Raw genomic sequence first — 14,059 nt, forward strand, 5'->3', positions numbered from 1 at the left:
TTTATGGTACAATTTTGTAATGTTGATTCAAATCATTTTAAGCTATAGTAATGACTAAACAATCAATATATTTGACTTTATTAAAAACATTATAATAATTGAATCTACCATATAAAAGTATCAACTCTTCAGATTAGAAGTTTGAACGATCCTTGATCTTATTTAAAATTGAAAAATATGAAATTTTACAAAAAATACGGATAACAATTTGTAACAATTTATTGTAACATATGGTTACAAAAAAAATTTAGTATTTACGATTATGTCACTCTGTATTTTTGTAATTTTTGACCGATTCCATAATTTTAGTATTTTTTTTTAATCTTAGGTAAATATGTGAATTTCCCAATATAGATTAGGTTTTATATTAGGTTTTACATGACATGGTTAGTGTGCCTAAGTGGTCTCTCTAGAAATCTTTATGCATATATATATATATATATATATATATGTGTGTGTACTAAGACTATTACTTAGGCCTAATAATTATGTGTCCTTAGTTTCAGTAATGGAAATTTAGATGGGATACTAGTACAACGATTTTAAAATCAAGTTGTTGAACAAATTGGAAAATTATATTTTTCTGATTTCACAAAGGAATTGGTATGAACCATTTATCGACTCTTTTGGCCATCTTTCATTACCAAAAAGGGTTTTTGTCACACCCACTCGTTCTCATATTCGAACAATTACACATACAAATTTTGATAAGTAAAATGATGGTTAGTCCAATTAGAGTACTAGACAATGTGTTAGTCCAACCCATTTAGCTGCTTTTAGACGACTGTCTCAATTGGATCACCAAAATAATATTGGTTATAATTTAAGTTAGTTTTTTCTGTTTTTTTTTAGTTCATGTTGGCAGTGCCAATTTGGATTTCTTATCGAAAATTACGACAATGTTTAACATAAATTATTTACATTATGTTGGTACTTGATACTCGATCAAATAGGTTTCTGTTGTTGTTATTGCTCGTTCATTCTTTGGATAATGATTCTTCCCTCAATATATATATATGGAATACTTCTTAATGGTTACTACTTACTACTCACAGATGAGTACTAACAATTATGATGATGTAGCAACATAGTGACTTGGTATAGCAAGTCACCAATCTACATTAATTTCGAATTTTCATATAAAAATGCTTAAGTAAGATTTTTTTTAATTCTTTAATTTAATAAATATGTGACCTCCATGTAATGAGATAGTCTTTTCAAAAAATTTAAAAAAAATCAAAATTTATTGTTAGAAATATTAATTAACAACTATAAATATGAAGTATTGATCTTAATATAATGGTTAATATTAAAGTAAGTATTCATGGTACTAATCATTAAGAGTGTCCCATATATATATATATATATTGTATTTTAATCCTAAAGTAAATTAAAACACTTATGTTATGCCTATTTGAAAAAACAAAACAAAAATAGAAGGACACTTGTGTTTTTTGTTGATTTTGTTTTAGTAAAAGTAAGTGTACTAAATATTATATGACAACTTTTTTAAAGACAAGATTGTCTATAATATATTGTGTGTAAATATGATTACATATTTTTTTTTATAAAAGTATCAAATATGTTTTTGTCTTTTGCTTAGGTCTTTTTAGTGTATAAAGATAATATTAGATTAATGATCGAAAAAACTTGGAAAATCAAATAATTTGGGTAAAATCACTTCAACTCAAATAATTAAAGTCACATTAACAATTATTTTTATGTTTGAAATAGGAGCAAATGTAGTATTTTAGAACCATGATAATAAAATTATTTTCAAAGAAACTTCTTAAACATATTTATTAGTCCAAATTCTCTAATTCAAATAATTGTAGCAATATTATCTGAAGTAACCCTTTGTACAGTTTAAACTTTGTTAAAAAATATCATTAAAAAATTTAGTAAATTAAGAAACACAAAAATCTACAGCTCATTATTCCATTTTATTTTATCATAAAAATTAAAGTTTCATGAAATTTTCGAAGCAATTCTTATTGATGCACTATTAATGTTAATTAATTAGAATTTGTAATTTATATCTGACTTAAGAAAATTTTCATTAACTAATATGATTTTGGGAGAATTCTTTTATAGGAGCTTCACTTTAAGCCCTATCGGTAGGGCTCTTCAAGGTTTTCGACTTGTGAATAGTTTTCGGTACGATTTTTTTTATGACCGTGTATATTGTAATTGTTTAAAACATCCTGCAAATTTTCAGAAAATTCCGAATAGTTTACAATACCGAAAACTAGGTTCAAACATGTTGTTTTCCACGCGCATAAAAAAAATTAGTCACGCGTGCAACAAAATGTTTGAACCTAGTTTTCGGTACTGTAAACTATTTAGAATTTTCTAAAAATCGCGCTGATGCTCTAAATAGCTACAATATACACGGTTATAAAAAAAATCGCACTGAAAACTGTTCAAAGGTTGAGAACACTGAGAGTTCTACCAGTAGAGTTTAAAGTGGAGCTCCTATAGGAGAATTGTCCTGTGATTTTGTAGGATTTAAATGCTAAAAGTATAACTTTAAATTTGAAATACCAAATTTATATCACTCTTTTGCATACAAAAATAAAGAGCACCCATTTAATTTCTAACGTTGTAAGAATTATACAACCTCGATTAATTTGGCTTCAATTTTTTTGGTAGATTTGATCCTAAATATTTAATTTCTTAGTAATTAAATCATTTTTATTGATAGAATTTAATTTTTTATCCGAATAAATTAGAAAAAATTAAGCATATTAAAAAGAAAAAAATTGTAGAACTCATTTAGTTCATATATAACAAATGAGGTGCACGTGTTTTTTCTTTATTTTTTTTTATTAAAAATGACTTAATTGCTAGACAATTAAAAGTTTAAGAACTTTAATTTCTCACATTAAATTTTGAAGACCAAATTGTAATAAGTAGTAGCTCTAAATACTTGTAAAACTATTTAATTTCAGAATTTTTTTGTTAATTTTAGTATATTTTAGTGATTAAAATATTAACAAAAATGCACAACCTCATAAGATGAATTAACCATTCATGTCCCTATTAATAGTTTTGGAGGATTATATGGTAGGGGATTTAAAAGGAACCCACCGGTGAGCTTTTTTTGTATTTTTTATATGTGAATAGTTTTTTGCGCGATTTTTTTTATGACCGTGTATATTGTAGTTATTTAGAACATTCTGTAAATTTTCAGAAAATTTCGAATAATTTACAGTGCAGAAAACTATGTTCAAACATATTGTTTTCCACGCGCATAAAAAAATTGGTCACAAGTGCAACAACTTGTTTTTAAACTAATTTTCGACACTATAAATTAGTTAGAATTTTTTAAAAATTTACATGATGATCTAAATAACAACAATATACACAATCATAGAATAAATCACACAAAAAATTATTTCGGAATAAAAACTAAAAAATAGCAGGATTTTTTTTGAAATAGTTTTAGTTTTGAAATAGTTTTAGTTTTAATTTCCAATAAAAGTGAAATAATGACAAGTTTGACAAAAAAATAATCTTTATATCCAAAAAAAAAATGTAGTTGCTATTAACTAGAATGTGGTTGTATAGAAATATCACATATGGATCGGGTTTATATCTTTTTGGACCCTGTGTTTTTTCTCAATACTTGTTTGGACCCTGTGTTTTGATAAATTACTTTTTGGACCCTATGTTTTGTAAAATGGTTAAAATAGAACTCTAAACCTGATTTTGGTCAATGTTTTCTCAACTAAAATCACAAATAATTTACCAAACTAACAATTCAGAACAAAAATAAAATCATTCTGCTTAAAAACTGTGTTGTTATATTCAATTTTTTCTTCATCAAAATTGAGTTTAGGGTTCTATTTTAACTATTTTACAAAATATAAGGTCCAAAAAGTAATTTGTCAAAATACAGGGTCCAAAAAAATATAATCCCCATATAAATCCTATTTGGTTAGGTGTTTATCATCTATTTTTTTGTCTTTTATTTTTAAATAATAATAATATAAAGAAAATGTAAAATTTTCTTTTTGAGGATAAAACATGGTATGGGGCATCATCTTTTTGGTTGGTCTGTTTAATCAATTAACATAAATACTAGACAATTTAATTAATTGCAAGTTGGTCCCATAAGAATAGCAAAAATGATTATAAAGTCTTTGAAATAGCTGACTTTCTAGCATAGCATGAACATGGTGTGGTAATTATATGGACCCAATCATTTTGAATGAGGTCAAATTTGGATTGACTAATTTGGTATATTTTTTACAATAATTTTGAATTTTAATTCTTTAATTTACTCATTATCAAAGAAAAAACTTTAAATTATATCCAATAGAATTCGAGAGAGTGAGGATAATCGTGGCCTTTCCAATTTATTTCTATATTTTTGTATGATATATATATTTTTAAATGAAAATTATTGTAATTAAATGTATAAATTGAGATTAGCTCAAAATTAGAGAGAAAACAAATTATACGTCTATATTATTTCGTATGTATATATTAGTATAATTGTTATTATAAAAATTTGTTGGTCGTCTAATCACTCACTCATTATATCATTGCTTTTTTTTTATTATTATCTATATGTAACTTTTATATTACATTGGAAAAAAGAAGAAGATGAGAAATTAGAACTTCTATTGAACTTTTTTTTAATATAGTTTGAGATATATTTATTTTACTTAATTCATTATGAGTGTTCTTATGGGTAGTCAATAGAAAAGTTTTTCTAATGACAAAAATATATTTTAATGTAATTTTTTTATTATTATAATAATAAGATTTATTATATAGAAAATTTTTAAAAATGGGAAATTTTTAAATTTTTTAGGAAAATTCTTTAGTCCTAAGATCTTCATTGTGGGAACTAATTTTTGGTCAAGTGTCAAAATATGAGTATTATTAGAATCTTTTATATCATGCTTTTAATTTGGTATTTCCAGTTATGTGAACATGTTGGAATAATATGGTTGATGTGACTTAAAAATATATATATATATAATTCAATGTCTAAAATTATATTTAGTTGATAACTTTATAGTAAATTTTATATGAAATTAGAATATATTTATGATACTAGTAACATAAACAATGAAGAACGAGAGATTTTTTTAAGGGTCTATTAAAAAATACACACAACCCGATTACAAATTACTAAGGGTTTACTAAGGGTAAAATATTATTTTAACATGATTTTGTAAAATGATTTTTGTCCACAAACTCAAAATGCATTTTATATAATCCAATATCACACATCTTATCTTATGAAAGAACATTTTTCCATATTTCTTCAAAAGAAATACGTGAAGAAGAAGTACTTCCACACTCAAAAACACTTTTGAAAAAAACTACCCAAATATTTTCTATGGTAACTTTTTCAAGTAACATTTAGAAGTACTTCCAAACCCATGCCAACCAACTTTAAAGTACCAAAAAAAAAAATGCCAACCCTTTAAATACCATACCAATATTTATGTATTTATTTATTTTATCGAGAAAAACCATAACTAACTTATTCATGTCATGAAAAAAAATATATGTGATTCAAATCCAAATATTAATATAAAAATGGTTTATACATTTTTGGATCTTATATTTTTTTTCAGTTTGGATCTTATATTTTGACAAATTATTTTTTTGGATCATATGTTTTGTAAAATTATTAAAATAGAAACCTAAACTCGATTTTTGTCAATGTTTTCTCAACTAAAATTATAAATAATTTACCAAACTAACAATTCAGAACAAAAATAATATCATTCTGCTTAAAAACTGTGTTGTTATATTCAATTTTTCTTCATCAAAATTGAGTTTAAGATTTTATTTTAACTATTTTATAAAACATAGGGTCCAAAAAATAATTTATCAAAATACATAGTACAAACAAATAATTAGAGAAAACACAATTTCAAAAAAATTATAAACCCATACAAAAAAGAAAAAAAAACTTTGGCATTGATAATACCTGTAAAATACATTTCAAGTTGAAATTCAACCTATTACAATCTTATAAAATATATACTTTACTGAACAGATTAAATTCCAACCCCAAAATGAAATTACAAAAATGTTTAGTAAAAAAATTAAAATTGAAAAAAAAACATCATCATAATATTTTGATTAATTTTCAGAAGATGTCAAGAATCTCCAAAATGAAACCATTGCATAGTGGACAATTCCCTCTACTAACCCAAAGCTCCCTAGAACAGAGCCTACAGAAAGTATGGCCGCAGGGGATAAAAGCCGCGCCTTTATGCCTTACCATGCACACGCAGCAGTTCTTCTCTACTCCTCCGGCAACAACGCCGCCGTTTTTCACTTCCTCCACCTCTTCGTCGTCGTCGTCTTCTTCTTCTTCCAATCCTTCCTCGTCCTCATCTCCGATCATGTACCTCGATCCCACAAACCCCATCTGACGGTCCGTCTCTTCCAATAGGTCCATCAATGACATTCTCACCGGCTGGTCGGAATCCGCTTCCGGTGCCGTGTCTTCTTCAACGGTGCCTGTTGTTTCCGCCTCATCGCCGGCTGCGGCTGCTGCGGCGGCAGCTTCGGCCTCCGCTGCCTCTTGCGCTGCCACAGCTTCCCGCGCCGAAAGCGATCGCTCCTCTGCCAAAATCACCGAGAGCCGACGTGAGCCCTCGCGCGGAGACGGCTCTGTCGGATCGGCGATTGGACTGCTGTCCTCCACCATTGCCGAAGAGTAGCGCGTGGAGTGCCGTCGGGACATTGTGTGCCGGAGACTCGGAACGCGCGGTTCTTCGCTCTCTTCGTCGTTCGGAGCTCCGTCGTACCTAAACGACGCGATGTTTGCAGCTCCGAAACGAGTCGAGCTCCGGCGCGAAATCTGCGGCCTGTTGAAGTGGCCGCCGGTATCGGCTGACACCCCGTCGAGTTGATTCATGTCGTGAGCTGAGTCGGCAAGGCTTCGTTCTCTGGCCGAGTTGTGACGGAAAACCTGTGATCGGGAATTAGGGATGAGAATATCAGAGGTTGGAGTGTGGACGGAGGAGGTCCAGGCGGCGCCGGAGCCGGAACGCTTGAGTCGGAGGCGGTCCTTGAAGGATTTCCAGGACTTCTTATCTCTACTAGCAGCGAATCCCTTACAAGAACTGGACTTAGGATCTTCGTCTCGGATAATATCCAAAAGAGTCCGAACAGCGGGAATGGGTGGCGCGTGAGGCTGCCGCGGTGATGATGATGAGTTGTGTACGGCTCTCTTTTCAACGGCTAAGATATCGTCCAGAGTCAATCCCGTCAAATCTCGGCCGTCCGCTACGGCTGACATCTGATCAAACAGAGTAATTCTTGGGCGACCACCACACCCGGCCCTGAAACCACCGCCTCCTCCACCACCTTCCATTAAAATCTCTCAGTTAATAAAACTCAATATATAAAAAAATTCAACAGAAAACGAATCCCGAGAAAATTATAACTAAGAATCCATGGAAATGGAGAACGGAGAAGAAAGAAACATCGAAAGATTTGAGTCAGTCAGTAAAAATTCAAGAGAACGGAAACATCTATGCTTGGTTTCCGCGATTCAGATTTCTCGGGAAAATGAGAGCCGTAGCTTAGTTCTCTCTCGACCCCACTAAGACTTGGGGCTCACCAAACCAAAAATATTACGAGCTCTCACTCTCTCTATATATATACACACAATTTTTGTAATTAAAAAATAAAAAAATAAAACGTAATTATTTATAAAAAAAAATTCAGATCTGCCAAAATGCAAAGACAAATGGAAAAAAGAAAAGTACACATTCAAAAGCGAATCCATATTATTATTATTATTTATTTATTTTAATTAATTTTTCTTTTTAAGAAATAAAAAAGGCATCGGATACCTTACCTGCTGGGGCAGTTACTGAGCTTTGGGACCTCAATTATTACTCAGTCTTCTTCCTAATTTAATTTCAGAGATGAACAAAAATAGAAAAAAAAAATTAAAAAAAACAAAACAAAACTAATCATTCTCTTGTCGGAACAATTTCTTTTTTTTTTTTTTTTACATATATTTTAAATTAAATTAGAAAAAAAAAAAGAAGAGAAAATAGAAGAAGACAATGAAGCCCAGGTGTTCACCAAAAGGTCAGAGCTAATCCAAGTCCAATAATGGGTGGTGGAGGTGGATAAAGGTGGGTCTTCTTCTTCTTCTTCTTCTTCTTCTTCTTATATATATATATGTATATGTATATATATTTTTCTTTTCTTTGTTTGTTTGTTTCGATCTCTCTTTTTGTTTGTTTGTATGTATTTTTTTGTTTGTGTGTGAAGAGACTTTCTTTGGTGTTTTTTGGGGTTCGGAATGTGAGAGAGAAATGAAGATGGGTTTGAGTAGTGAGTGGAAGAACGAGTCTTGTGGGAAAACAAATTAAGGGTCCCCTTTGAGTTTTTGGTTCCCTTTGTCTTCGGGTTCATAGAATTTTTGGAATTGTAAATTTACTTTATTATTCTTTTTAGTTTCTCGCCTTTGAATTTTTAGGGGTTTATATCACTAGATGTCACTAATTTTTTTTGAAATGTATCTCGTGATTCTTTAAATTTTGTTTTATATCACTTAGGTCTTCAAACTAGGGGTGAGTATCGTTCGGTTTGAGCGGTTTTTTCACAACAAAAAATCCAGAATTCAGTTTTCGGTCTGGATTGGTGCAATCCAAAAACCGACCGAACCAAACCAGTTTAAAAAAAACCGACCGTTTTGGACCGCGATTTGGTCGGTTAAACCGACCGAACCAAACCAGTTTAAAAAAAACCGACCGTTTTGGACCGCGATTTGGTCGGTTAAACCGACCAAACCGAATTGATTATTATTTATTTTTTTAAGTTTTAGTTAAAAAATTAAAAATTTTGGATTGTTAGAATTCATTTTTGTGCATTTTTAAAACATAAATATATAGAACATAATTACATTTACAAATTTTAAAGTTTGAAACATAATTAAAAGTCCATAATTAAAAGTACAAAATTTAAAAATTTTAATAATTAATAATTATATAATATTATATTATTATTTTATTATGTTCGGTCGGTTTCGGTTTTATTGGTCGGTTCACCCAAAATTTCAAAACCGACCGAACAGTGGCGGTTTGCATCGTCAGCGATTTTTTCGGTTTTCGGTTTAAACGGTTTTGGTTTTTTCGGTGTTCGGTAGGTCGGTGTACACGGATTTTTCGGTTTTTCGGATTTTATGCTCAGCCCTACTTCAAACTTATCAAATGTGTATCATATAGATTATTTCAGTTAGAAAATGAGTTACAGAGTGTGCAACAAGATGCAATTTATGGCTTAGCAGAAAGCGATTTATGACTCAGTTAATTTGTTTGTAGTTAATTAGTTTTTAAAACATTACTTTTTTCAATAACTCATCTGTTGGAGCTGTGAAGTGTTGACTCACTAGATATGTATCACTCTATAATTTATGTATTTTTGTTATCAAAATATGTATGTTTTAAATTTGTATTAATTTAAAATATCTTTCCAATTCATTTTTCTAATTTAAATTTTTAAAAAAAAATATATATATGAAATTGACCAATTACATAGTAAAAAATATTTGCTTAGTCAATATGCTTAACAGTTCTAACACATGGTGTACTGACAAAAGTAATGTTTCAGCAACTTTAGTTATTTTTGCTATAAATAAAAAAATTATGAATTTATCTTTAACATACATTGAATATTGAGTATTTTTACCATAAAAATATTATGTATCTAACTATAACAAGAGTAAAACATTAAGTATTTACGCCGAAAATACCCCTAAATATATATATGCTTTTTTATGAGTTCTTATAATTTAATAGTGAATGAAGTGTTGTGTACGCAAATTCAAGTGTTAATATAATAAATTGGTGTACAATATTTCCCAATGTGAGTATAACATTTCTTTCGAAACTTCAATTTTGTTTTGTGCCTAAACAAGCTAATAGTTACCAACACAAATAATAATTTTATGATATGCACCAAATTTTGGCTTCTTATGTGCCATTTTTTTTATTTATTTTTTAATTTAAAGATTGGTGGCAGTTGAGGCTATTATTGAACTCAACTATATTAAAATAACAATAGCTTATATCCAATGGTTGAGTTTTATCAAAGGTGTATTTAATTAAAAACACAAAGAAAGACTAGTTTTTTGTTGGTTTAATATTTTGTTGACCACTAGTATATGATCCCTACTTATCCAATGTAGATGACTTCACATGCTTCTCTGGCTTTTTCTTTTTTGTTTTTATTTCTATTTTTTAAAAATACATTTCACTATCAATATACTTGTTACATAAATGTAGGTTGTGTATATTAAAATAATATAATATATAGTGGATGATGTATAGCCAAAGTGACTACTCTATTGTCAACTTTATCATCTCATTATATTATGATAGAAACAAAACAAGAGTAAGATTAATAATAAGATAATTGGTAATGGACAGTATTGGCGTCCACCACCACAAGTAGGTGAAATATCGTTATTGATGCAATCTAATATCAGGTTCGACTTATTTAAATTTAATAAGTAATATATGGTATCACTAACCAATCATGGGGTGTGCCACCTCATGTAGTGTTGGACACCTTAAGGTATCAAATAGTCACACTCTGATAATAATTATAACAAGAGTTTATACATTTTTTGACTCTGTGTTTTTTTCCATTATCTGTTTGGACCCTGTGTTTTGATAAATTACTTTTTTGACCCTATGTTTTGTAAAATTGTTAAAATATAACCCTAAACTCAATTTTAATGAAGAAAAAATTGAATATAACAACACAGTTTTTAAGTAGAATGATTTTATTTTTATTCTGAATTGGTAGTTTGGTAAATTATTTGTGATTTTAGTTGAGAAAACATTGATCAAAATCGGGTTTAGGGTTCTATTTTAACCATTTTATAAAACATAGGGTCCAAAAAATAATTTGTCAAAACACATGGTCCAAACAGATAATGAGAAAAAATACAGGGTCCAAAAATGTATAAACCCTTGTAACAATGATAATAATTTGGACAATGAATGGTTGGTCTAGATGTTACACTACACATGTGCTTTCATGATAATGAAACTAAGAAGTCCAAAGGGGAATTGATAAGTGGATGATATGATTTTGATTAAAGTGTTCATTCATTATTGTATGCTTGACCATGCTAGCTAATTCCTCTTATCAAATTTAAGCCATGCATCTTGGAGTGGAGAGAATATAGCAATGTTGATATTCATTTTTCTTTTCCAATGAAAAATGAATTCTGCTCAATATGGAAATTGAAATGTTTGATATTATTGATGGAGGGTAATTATGAGTTCCTACACAAATTTTTTTAATGTAGTTCGAGCAAAAAATCATCTAATCTACGAATATGGTATTTATCAGAGAGATCTCCATTTATCATTTCCTAAAAATAGGAATTTTTTTTATTTATAGGAGTTTTAACTTTCAACACATCGGGTAGGGCATCATCTAATCCATGAATTTAGTATTTCTCAGAGAGACATCCATTTATCATCCCCTAGAAATAGGAATTTCTTTTTATTTAAACGAGTTTTAACTTTTAACACATTGGGTAAAGCATTTAATCCACGAATATGGTATTTATCAGAGAAACATTCATTTATCATCCCCTAAAAAATATGAATTTATTTCATTTACAAGAGTTTTAACTTTCAACACATCGGTTAGGGCATCATGTAATCCACCAATATGGTATTTATCAGATAGACCTTCATTTATTATCCCTTGAAAATATAAATTTCTTTTTAGGCATGCATGACATCAAATTTTGATTTTGATGTGCTCATGAACATCAATAGATTAGGTGTTAAATTTTGATGACTAAGGATGAAAAAAAAAGCACAAAATATGAGATAAGTTTTTTTAATAAAAAGGTGAAAGTTCTATATATTTTAAGCAAATATATTTTTAGTTTATACGTAAAATAATTTATATTAAAGATTTCAGCCTAAAGTAATGATTTTTTATGTTACTAAAAATAAAAGTGATTTCCATACAAAATTATAATATTTATTTATTTTTACAAAAAGTAGTTTCTTTAAATATTTATTGATTAGACAATATAAATTCCTGCCTAACATGTTCAACAAACAAATTCAACACATTTAAATAAATTAACTAATTATAAAAAATAAAAATAAACAGTCACACCTTTCTAAAGTGATTAGGCCAACTCCAACCATAAAATGTATTTTGGTATTGAACCAACATCTAAATGGTACAAGTTTAGCACCATAATTTTTTTCATTACAATCACAACATTAAAATTTACACTAAAAAATATATTCTATATTATTTTATCTTATATATAAAATAATATACATATGTATTTATTATTAAGTATTAATATAAAAAGCAAAAAAGTAAAGAAATTATTTTTGCCGTTGCTACAGTACTCCACTAAATATAATGGAGTATTGATGTTTGACAACATAATAGTATGACAAATGCAGTTCGGTCGTATTATAATATGATGTGATATTTTAGTGGAGTACTGTAGCTTGACAACATAATAGTAGGACAAATGCATTTCGGTTTTATTATAATATGATGTGATATTAGTACTATTTTGGTATTTTGAAGTGCCATTGGACTTGCTTGAAGAGATAAGCATGAGAAAAAGAAACAGTTCAATAGTGTAAAGGATGTAAATGATGTACATTTATCTAAATTCTATAAAGAAAAATACTGAAAATATGTACATTTATCATATTGACTTGGATTTCAGCAATGGGCCAACAAACGGGCCTTAGCCCAATGATTTTTCCCCTCATTTTAGATCATTTGGGTCCACTTTGAAATTAGTCCATGAAGGCTCCGGTACAAATAAGCCTATTTTATCGTGAAGATTTACACTCACACATATATTGTAAATAATTACTAATTTGGTATTGATATTTTAATATACCTATATTATATTATTTATTAACTTAAATAACAAACATTCAAGTTTTATTTACTTATTTAGTATACCCACTACTTTTTTAATATAAACTATTTTATTAATTCAATTATGTGTATAATAATATACCCAATTGGAAATATAAATTTATTGCATTTCCTTAATTAATTGTTTTGCTAATTATGACTAAATCATTTTTTTCCTTACTTTCTTTGCTTTTTACAACTGAGTTTTTAATCCTTCATTTTCGAGTTCTATGTTTTTTTAAACAATTTATAAGTAGTAAATTTTTATATTAAATTAACAATGTTCTATGTTTACTTCAATATATTTTATTTTGTTATCATTTATTAGTTTAGCTCCTAAAAAATTCACATAAACCACCAAATATTATCAAAATAATAGTTACTTTATAATCATTATTATTCTATTTCTCCATCCACCTTGTGTTGTAGTATACTACTACATAATTAATAAAACAATACTATTTAGTATCCTATAGAATCTTATTGTTTGTATCTTATAAAACATTTACTATTTAGTATCTTATCTAATAATATATGCTATCATATTTAACTACTTATTGGAGATATCCTATACAAGCTAGTATATACAACCGGATATTTGTTGATATCATATGTAATTTGGTACTAATTGGTATCCAAAATAACTTGTTATGAGCTAATATGCAATATACTTATTGGTATCATATGTAATTGTATATTAATTGTTATGCACTTTGGTATATATACTAGTTGGTATCCAAAATAACTTGTTATGATCAACTAGTATACAATATGATATTTGTTGGTATCTTATGCAATTCGGTACTAATTGGTATCCAAAATATTTTTTTATGAGTTGACATACAATATAATATCTATTGGTGTCATATGCAATTCAGAACTAATTGGAATCTCTTAAATAACTTGTTATTGTGTATAATATGCAATCAAAAACTACATAATATCATACTATAAGATATAATTAGATTATATATTTTATAATGTGATAACGTATTTCCACTTTAAAATGATTAATAAGGAATATTTTATTATATTTAATAATTATTTTGATGTGTGTTAAATATTTTAGGAATGTGTTATTAATAATGAATAATTTAGAATATGAATTAATTATAAGAGATATTTGTCGTGA

The 14,059-nt window shown here is 28.3% G+C and overlaps 1 protein-coding gene across 2 annotated transcripts; it reads right to left on the reverse strand.

Moving 5' to 3' along the window:
- Nucleotides 1-5,923: 5,923 nt before the first annotated feature.
- LOC133782845 (uncharacterized) lies at nt 5,924-8,325 on the reverse strand. 2 transcript variants are annotated; one of them, XM_062222268.1, is made up of 3 exons: nt 8,077-8,325; nt 7,844-7,896; nt 5,924-7,347 (listed from the first exon to the last, which is right to left on the reverse strand). In XM_062222268.1, the coding sequence occupies exon 3, from the start codon at nt 7,277-7,279 to the stop codon at nt 6,119-6,121; it is 1,161 nt and encodes a 386-aa protein (XP_062078252.1). In that variant the 5' UTR covers nt 7,280-7,347; nt 7,844-7,896; nt 8,077-8,325; the 3' UTR covers nt 5,924-6,118. The 2 variants fall into 2 exon arrangements, with proteins under 2 accessions (XP_062078252.1, XP_062078244.1); XM_062222260.1 differs by lacking the exons at nt 7,844-7,896; nt 8,077-8,325 and having other exon boundaries at nt 5,924-7,741.
- Nucleotides 8,326-14,059: the final 5,734 nt, after the last annotated feature.

Source organism: Humulus lupulus, chromosome 1 (assembly GCF_963169125.1).
Source record: "Humulus lupulus chromosome 1, drHumLupu1.1, whole genome shotgun sequence".
NCBI lineage: Eukaryota > Viridiplantae > Streptophyta > Magnoliopsida > Rosales > Cannabaceae > Humulus > Humulus lupulus.

Bases quoted from the DNA above. Each gene is read 5' to 3' on its own strand.
- LOC133782845 (XM_062222260.1), bottom strand. From the start codon at position 7,354: ATGGAAGGTGGTGGAGGAGGCGGTGGTTTCAGGGCCGGGTGTGGTGGT.